General features: G+C 59.6%; 1 protein-coding gene across 3 annotated transcripts in view; it reads left to right on the top strand.

Annotated features, from left to right (window-relative positions):
• PRDM16 (PR/SET domain 16) overlaps positions 1–8,739 on the top strand; it is a 286,551-nt gene extending 277,812 nt beyond the window's left edge. For 2 of the 3 annotated variants that reach the window (XM_019658562.1, XM_019658561.1), the window contains 3 exons: positions 1,660–1,896; positions 2,721–2,895; positions 4,090–8,739. In XM_019658562.1, coding sequence (XP_019514107.1) covers positions 1,660–1,896; positions 2,721–2,895; positions 4,090–4,224 — 547 coding nt within the window. In that variant the 3' untranslated portion in view covers positions 4,225–8,739. The remainder of the gene's footprint in view (positions 1–1,659; positions 1,897–2,720; positions 2,896–4,089) is intronic. The other variant, XM_019658563.1, reaches the window with a different exon arrangement.
• The last annotated feature ends 323 nt before the right edge of the window (positions 8,740–9,062 follow it).

Here is a 9,062-nt window from a genome sequence, read left to right as displayed (position 1 = left end):
GTGAAGACGAAGCAGAGACGGCGTGATGCGTCTACGAGCCACGGAACAACGAGGCCGCCAGCAGCCACCAGGAGCAGGGAGAGGCCTGGGGCGGGTTCTCCCTCACGGCCTCAGAGGGACGGACCTGTGACACCTGCAGCTCGGACTTCGGGCCCCAGGACCTGGAGAAAAGAGTCCTGTTGCTGAAGCCCAGGTGGGGCTGTGTGACTTTGGCCCCAGGACACTCGCTGTGCCCAGGCAGCTGCTTGGAGGTCTGGACACTCGTCCGGTGTCCCTCTGTGTAAAGCCGCCCCTAGCCCGCAGGCCCCAGCCACTGAGCACTTGTGCCTGATGCAGCCTCCTGCCAACGGGCAGATGCTCTTGGGGCCAGGGTGAGGGGGCTTAGATAGAAGACTGCGCTCGAGTGCCAGCACCGCAGCCGCCGCACGTTCATCCGCTCCTCAGCGTGGGGTGTTCTCACAGTCCTGAGAGGGCACAGGTCACCCCACCAAGGGTCAGGGAGGGAGACAGGACTGGTCCCGGCGCTTGTCGTCTGGCTCCAGACTCTCAGTGCTGGTGGTAACAGATGTGTGGCCGGTGCCCAGCGTAGGTGACAGTGACGAGGGAAGCGAGCCAGGTCCGGCCCCTCCTGGAAGGCAGGTCCGCTGTCACCGTCTCTGTACTTGCTCACGGAAAGATGACACATGAGAACAGGCAGGCTGAGAGCCTAGTGGCCGGGGTCCCCGGCCCAGTCCCTCTGCACAAGGACGAGTCCTCGGTGAGGCCCAGGTTTGGCAGTCGGCGGCCATTGGAGGGGACGCTGCCCCCGCCTGATGCCGAGAGCAGGACCCAGTGCCTCCCCTGACAGCAGTGGCCGGGTTCCTGTGGGCCGTATGATGCCAGGAGGAGCCAGGCCTGGGGGCTCAGAGCTCAGTCCAGACGGGAGCTCAGCAAGCATGTGCCTCGTCCTGCCTGTCCCGCCGCCCGTGTGGGGGACACTTGCCCAGGCGGCCTTCACTCGGGCCCAGCCCGCCGTCGTCACAGACTTGCCAAAGAGCTGAACACATGCGGGTGGCTTTTCTGAAGGAAACGGGAAGGTCTCCAAGTCAAGGGATGTGCGTCTGCAGTGAACTCGTCCTGGCGGCTCCGTTGCTGACCACCGCCCAGCCCTGACGGCAGAACCCTGGGGCCCAGACACTCCACCTGCAGTGGGGGCCCCTCGTCCTCGGCCGCCCCGTGTCCTTGTGTCCTCGAGGCCAGAAGGAGAGCGGGCCTCCCCCACACGGAGCCGCCTTCCCAGGGGCTCCCCTTGTGCAGTGCCCAACCCCAGCTCCAGCACCCAGGACCCCTCCCCTGCCAGGCTGGCCTTCCCTCACACGCACACCTGCCCGAACGGCCAGCGTCCGCTCTGGCATGACAAGAGCCCTGCTGATGGTGGCCCCTGCCTTTCCCCTGCCACCCGTTCAGCGGCCATCTTTTCTCTTTGAATCACTCACCCCACAGGGACAGTGGCCCAGGACCACAGCACCCGTGTCACCACCAGGCTTTTTTATGACCGCAAAGGCAGGCTGTCTTCGGAGGGAGCTGGGAGGGCTGGGGGAGTTGGTGAGGAAATGGCCGACCGGAGCTGCGTCGCCGGCCTTCGGGGGCCGTGGTCAGCTCCCTCCCGTGTCGTTCCAGGCCAGAGGTCCAGGACCTCGACGGCGCCCCGCAGTGTCCGGGCCTCGCCAGCGGGAAGCCGGAGGACGGCGAGGAGGAGGAGGAGGACGAGCTGGAGGAAGAAGACGATGACAGCCTGGCGGGCAAGTCCCAGGACGACGCCGTGTCCCCCACGCCCGAGCCCCAGGGCGCCTATGAGGATGAGGAGGACGAGGAGCCGCCCGCCTCCCTGGCCGTGGGCTTCGACCATAGCCGAAGGTGGGTGCCGGCCTCCGGGCCACGCCAGGGACTCGTGCTCAAACCAGCAGAGAACGGACATCCTGGTTGGGTCACCCTCCCCCACGGGCGTTTCTGCCACGGGAGCTTTTGTGTGCAGGACAGGGTGATGCGGGGCCTGGAAACGGGGCCAGGGACCAGCCCGCTCACCGCACACACGCACACGCACGGACACGCACTCACGCATTTCCTGAGATCCGAGAGCAGAGTGTGGGAGGGGCAGCAGGGAGGGAGCCGTCCGGGATCCACAGGCGTCTCTGGCCCAGCTGCACACGGCCTCTCGCCCCAGGGAGTGATGTCCAGCCTCCCACGGGTCTTGTGGTGCCCGGGGGGCTGAACACCCACAGTTTGGGCAGTTGTGCCAGCCAGAGCCACTGCCCTGCATCCTGGCTGCTCACAGCCTACTTTCAGCATTGGAGATGCTGCCAGCTTTCCAAGAGTCCCTGGGGAGGCCCCTGGGAGATGGCCGTTTCCTCTGCCCCTGGGTCCTGGGACTGGGAGCCCGGACCCCCCAGAGCTGCCCAGTATCGGGAACCGAGGGCTCGCCATCTGTCCTTGTCCCCAGAGACCTGGGGGCCCTGCCTGCTGCTTGCAGCACGTGTGCACGTAACTCGCCCCTCCATGGCTCTCTGTCCGTCAGTTTCCTGCATCCGTGTGTTTCTGTCCAGTGTCTGTGTGTCCGTGTCCTTGTGCATGTGACTCGCGGAGACGCCGTGGCGTGCATGCAGGCAGAGAGCTGGCCTGGGGCATAGAGAGGCGGCTGGGGGCCAGACCAGCTAACGCCAGGCTCTCCGGTGTTGGTGCAGGTGTGTTCAGCAGTCACCAGGTGGCCTCTTAGCTTTGGAGCCGATGCCGACTTTTGGGAAGGGGCTGGACCTCCGCAGCGCAGCTGAGGCAGCGTTTGAAGTTAAAGATGTGCTTAATTCCACCTTAGACTCTGAGGCTTTAAAACAGACACTGTACAGGCAGGCTAAGAACCAGGTAGGTACCCACAGAGCCTGCGCCTCCACACCCCCAGGCTGGACAGCTGCCTGGGGCAGCCCACCTCTCACGTGGCCACCCCATGCCTGCCTGGGGGACACCCAGGACCCACTGGCTCTCTCATGCCCATTGCATCAGCTAGAGAGACGCCCAGATAACCGTCGCTTCCCTGCAAGCAGGGGTGAGGCAGGCAGAGGTTAAGAGCAGAGGCACGCGAGACACAGGGCCACTGTCCTCTCACCCCCAGAGGGAGGTGTCCCCGAGCGGGTTTTCAGCCTGCGGGCTGCCTTGGCCCATCTGCCTTTGTGACCCTGCGAGAATGACTTGCAGCCCACGAGTTTCCCGTTAGGCGGGCAGACTCCACGCTGGGGCTGTGATGGGCCAGCGTGGCCCCAGGCACTCCCAGTCTGTCTAATCCTTGGTGTAGGCGGGCGCAGGACCCCGCCTCCGGGTCCCCTCAGGTCTGAAGGGCAGGGGGCCACACCCAGCAATCTTCAGCCCACCCTGAGTCTCAGCAAAACGTCTGCGTGTCTGTCTGTGTCTCTCTACTAATTCTGTCCAGAGTGTTAACTCGGGTGGGATGCGGGCGGGGCTTGCCCACCACCCTGCCAGCTGCGAGCGGCCCCAGCCCTGGCACCTTGTGCCCTGTGGCCAGTCTGAGCCATGCTCTGGGCTCAGAAACGCTGCATGTGTTTCCCAAAGTAGTTGTGCGTTGTCACCATAGTGATCCACCAGGTGCCCCCCGGGCAGGGAGTGACTTGTGCACGGGGTCTTAGCAATGAGCACCAGCGATTCCCAGGCCCTCCCAAAGCGTTTGCTGATCACCACGCAGAGAAAAGTGGGGTGGGGAGGTGACTGCAGGGGTGAGCACCCCAAAGAAGCCAAGGGAAGCCCCAGTGCTGGCCCTGGTGTCCTGGGTCCCCTCTGCGCACAAGCCAGCAGGTCCCTCCCGCCTCTGCTCTGCCGGCCCACCCTTCTCCCTCTTCCAGCCTCTCTGGCCCAGCACCCCCCCCCAACCACCGCCATCGCCCCCCACCCCTAGCACCTTTGCTCCCCTCCTCCCGTCTGGATCTGAGCCCAGCCAGGGGGCAGTGGAGGCCGGGAAGGGGCGAGGACAGAGCTGGCCCAGGGCCAGCCGGACCCCGGCGCTGCTCACCTGCCCGTCCTGTGTGTCCTGTGTCCTCTCCCCGCCAGGCGTACGCAATGATGCTGTCCCTTTCTGAGGACGCTGCTCTCCACGCCCCCTCCCAGAGCCCCCTGGACGCTTGGATGAACAGCACGGGAGCCACCCCCGAGTCCGGAGCCTTTAACCCCATCAACCACCTCTGACGGGCCCAGGAGGCAACCTCGGGCCCCACGTCCCGACAGAATCCCAGCTGTGGAAGATGGAGGCGAGGGCCTCGGGGAGCTGGCGTGGCCTGGGGCCAGGACACCCCTGTCACCTGCGTTTGACCACTCCTCCGTGTCCGTCCTCCCCACCACGGATCAGCTCTAGCTTTTCCAACAAAAACTCAGAAACCGGAAGCTCCGGGAACACTGATCGAGTTCACCGTCTCTAAGAATTGGTCTCAAGAACTTCATTCCAGGAGGCACAGCTCGCGGGAACAGCCTCGCAGAATCAGCCCGGTGGGCAAAGGCAGGATTTTAACCCCAAGCTGAGCCTGGGCCTGGAGGGGGTGCACACACGGTGCGCTCAGAGGAGACGGCCCAAACAGTTTTTATAATGAGAAGGACAAGAAGAACCCTTTTGGTAATCTTATTGACGACAGAGTCTATTTAAGCATGTGGTTTTAAAAATAGACAGTATTTTTTAAAAAAAAAATGAAAAATGACTTGCAAATTGTTTTTTAAAAGTAATTTTGCATTGCTTTCAAATCTCAGTTTATTTGCAGACCCACGCCTGCCTGGGAACCGGCCCCGTGTTGGGTGCGTTCTTTATACTGTAGATAATGGAGAAATTTTCTATCCCTGACCCTGTTTGTAAAGCCAAGGTGATTCTGGGTCCCCCAAGGCAGAACCGGGGGGCGAGGGCCCTCTCCTGTGAGCCGTGTCGGACTGGGCCAGTACGGTGCCCTAGGATGCCCGAGGCCGGGACTGGGAGATGTGCCTGTCGTTGCGTGACACGCGATTCATGGCTGTGGCTCCTCCTAAGGCCCCCCAATTATACGGGGAAGGTCGGAGTGGGGGCTCCGGTCTCCAGCGCAGAGGTGGGCCGGGCACCTGATGTCCCTCCCCCCACGGTCTGTGCCTCGGCCACCCCTGTGCCAGCCCCACTGCCACTCTTCAGAAGGCAGGGCCTGCTCGCCACATCCGGACGTCTAGCCCCCACCCTCACCCACCGCCGTCAGACGGACAAGGGGACGGAAGCCCCTGCCCTGCTCCGGGTGCCACGCTCCACGTGCCTGAGACCAGGACCCAGGACCCAAGTGCCACTCCCGCTCTTCGTGTGGGTTCTCGGCAGGCGGGACCGGCTCCAGGACGGAAGGGCGTCCAGACAGGACCTGGGGACCTGCCACCACGAGCCAAGACAGCACAGGCCCATTGGGGACACGCCGCCTTCCCTGGGGACCAGTCTGCTCCTGCACTCAATGGGCTTTAAATTATTCCCGTAGGGGCCAAGTTCAAATAATTTTTTTTCCCTGATGGAATTTACCTTAATCTGTATATAACTTGTAATTTTTTCTAATTCATTTCTTTTCTTATTTTATTTCTTCCTTAACAGTATTTTTGGCATTAGACATTCTTATTGTGAAGAAATGATGTTAATATAAGTATCTAGTGAAGGACCAAAACCGTGTGATAAGGTTGTGTGTTGTGTGACCGATAACCAGGGAGCGGCGACTTGTGCCAAATACCCCCTGCGCCTCCCCCCGCCCATCCTGCTGTCACTGCTGCCCGCTTTCCAGACAATCATGTGTTTTTGTTAAATTTTGAGTTTCAGTTGCATTTACGACAAGTGTTCTATTTATTTCTTTTATTGTTTGGAAGAAAAAAGTAATAATCTCCCAACGAGAGGGGAAAAAATCGCCCAAGTTGCCCTTAAAAAAGAGTGTGAATCAAACTGATATGGATGGCGTCTCGGGGTGAACGTGTCCTCAGCCTGGCCCGGGGCGGCGGGAAGTGTCCAAGCAGCCAGTCCCACGTGCGCATCCCGCGGCTCGGGTCACAGTCGTCAGCGTGGGCGCCAGGGCATCCAGCCTCGCCCTAGAGACCCACGTGGGGAGGCCCCTGAGGGCGCCCCCAGCCGCGGACCCCAGTGGAAGGGCTTCAGCCCCTTTCTCAAATCCACATGAGGCGCAAGACTGAGAGCAGCCCTGGCACGTGCTAAGGCCGCTTACACGTGTGCAGGCTGGACTGTCACCCCCGGGGCCTCGTCCAGAAGGATTTGCAAACCTAACCGTTCACACCTGCCCTCAGCCAGGCCCACCGGCACGGCTAGGGATGTCCACATCCCCTTGATCTAAGTGGGATCCCTTTGAAAAGTCAACCTCAGATCCAAACCCCCGTTTCTGTAAACCCAAATTATAAGATTTCTTCTGCTAAAAAATAAGGCGTCTGCTTTTTTTTGCTATATGACTCTCTCTACCTAAAATGGGCACCTAAGTGGCTGTTTCCGGCCGTTGCAGGGCAGACGAGGGCTGCCCTTGCTGTCCCCTCGGGTCGCTCTGTTGACTGTCACATTCTGTCATTGTCGGCCGATCCTCCTAAGCGTTATCGCTTCTCTGTCCTTCTTTTCTTCCAACCCCTCCTCCCCCAGAAGCCCCAGTTGCACATTTTAAGGCCTATATTTTTGTCCCCCTGAAAACGATTTAGAGAAGCCCAGTTTCTCCTAAACATTCAGCCTCTCGGGCCTGAGCACTTGGCAGGTTTAGGGGAGTCTGTCCTTGGACGCTGAGCTTAGCGTGCCCCAGACCACAGCAAGGCACCCTCCCTGGTCCTTCTCGGCCCCTGGGCTCCAGCACCAGCCCGGCCTGGCTCACGCAGGCCCAGCGTCTTTGACGCTGATGCCACCAAGTGCTAGGAGACCCCTGGGGGCCAGGGAACCTGGGCCTGGCGAGAGACTTCCGAGATCCCAGGCTCAGAGCACGAATGCAGCAGGGCAGCTGGCTGGCTGGCTGACCGCTATGACCATGGGTCCCACTGTAACCCACGGGCCCCACTGTGCCAGGTTTGCCCAGGCCCGGGGCAAACCTCAGGTGCTTCCCTCATTTGACACCCCCAAATGGAAATTCAAAGCAGGCCTCCCCGCACTTCCGTCTGCCGCTCAGACATGCTCCCCGCACTGCTGCTCTCATTCCTGGGGCCGTCGGGCAGGACACATGGGCTGCTGATCCTTTGGACAGCCAGACCCTTCATGAGTGGTACCCAGAGCCCCCCCCATTCAAACCCAGAGGCACACATTCCTGCAGCCAGCCTGGCACCCTGGAGCGGAGGTGTGTGGATGGGGTGCGCCTGAGAGACCGCCCAGCCACGTGGCCACCCCTGTGCAGGGACGGGGCTGCAGCCTGCCTGCCCAGTCCCTGGCTGGCACAGCAGCTCCATGGCCCCAGAGCCCGGCCCTCTGTCCTAGCTGCTTCCTCTGAGCATTCGCAAAGCACTTGCCGAAATACATATCACGTATGTTAGCCTCGAAGCCTTGAAGCACTGGATCGTGGCCCCCCTGCCCCTGTCCCCATCCCCCTGCCCAAGTGACTGAAATCTACTGAGCTGTATTCACTGTGTTGTCCGGAGGGGGGGCGGTGCCACAGGAGAGCGCACCCCTGCACTGCCACCCGGAGGGACGGACAGACGGGAAGCCGGGCACCTCTCCCCCATCCCAGCTGGGGGATACGAGGACACAGCTGCTCCTGGTCAGTGGAGGTCAGCCGGGTATCAAAAGCCATGAAACTGTGTCTGTAGCAATGAGTGATACTGTGACTAAGACATTCTTGCGTTATTCCAAGGACGTTCCTTTACTCCTTCATTCCAGTTTTCCTGTTGTATTCCTTTCTGGCTCGGATTTGCATTACCACTTTTGGAAGAAAAAAAAAAAAAAGAACAAAATGAAAAGGCAGCTTGAGTTCCCAACTGTGCAATTCACTTCTGAACAAAGCAATTCGGAAGGTTTTCCTCAGCGCATTTCGCGGCACCAGTGTCCTCTTCAAGACGAGGGGGCCCGAGCCCCCGCTGTCAGGATATGTCCTTTAAAGCTCACGGCCGTGAACACGCCAGCAAGACCCCAAACCGGTGCATCACGTCATCCTTTTGCCATTGTTACCTTACAGATTGGGTTTAGTTTTTTTGGTTTTTTTTGTTTTCCTTTTAGAACTGTATAGTGTTGAAAAGAAATCAAATGTAAATGTCTGGTTTTCATATAATGTTTTAAAAAAAAAACCATTGAGAGGGAGGCTGGTGTTTGTCCCATGTCCCCTGATTGTAAATTGCTTCTGTTATCAGTAAACTGTGCATGACTCGTGTTTAGCAGTCATTACCGTGTCTGTTCGTGAAATTTTTATGGAAAGGAAAACTCCGTAGATGCACTTATTACACATGTGATTAGGGTCTATGTCCTCAAGACCAGGAGTCCTGAGCTTCCAGCACAAAGGAGATGCAGCTCTTAATTCATGTGGAAATCGCGGTGGGAGCAGAATGACAGACAGACACGGCGTGTGGGAAGTCACTGGGAGAGCGTCCCCACGGATTTCATTTCGATGCTTGTGACGAGTACTTGTGTAGAGAAACGTCTTCGAGGTGAAGCCCAGGCAGAGCTGATTTTGAGGTCAATGCGGTAGACTAGGACTGTGTACCAAATGTAATCTTTCCGATGCTACAATGAATTTATACATGAGATTGATATGCAATAAATCTGTGTGCTTTTCTAACCTCTGAGCCGGTGAACTTCACTGAGGGAGAAGGGAGGCATCAGGGCTGAGAAAGGACTTGGGAGGTGGCGTGGCTGGTGGTGAGGCTCCCCAGCCCTGACTGGGGGTCCCAGTGACAGCTCTAGTGCAGCGAAGCCACCCTCCCAACACCACCACCAGCTCAGGGAGGCACCAACAGCCCTGAGCAAACCTGCTGTGAGCAGTGGCCTGCAGGCGTGGCCTCCACCAGGTGTGGCCGCCTCCAGGTGCATCTACTCCCAGGCCCAGTAGCCTTCAGGTGTGTCTTCCTCCAGATGTGGTGGCCTC

This window comes from Hipposideros armiger, unplaced genomic scaffold (assembly GCF_001890085.2).
Source record: "Hipposideros armiger isolate ML-2016 unplaced genomic scaffold, ASM189008v1 scaffold_284, whole genome shotgun sequence".
Lineage (NCBI taxonomy): Eukaryota > Metazoa > Chordata > Mammalia > Chiroptera > Hipposideridae > Hipposideros > Hipposideros armiger.
The sequence above is the reverse complement of the archived record's forward strand: the minus strand, read 5'-3'. Positions and strand labels throughout refer to the sequence as shown.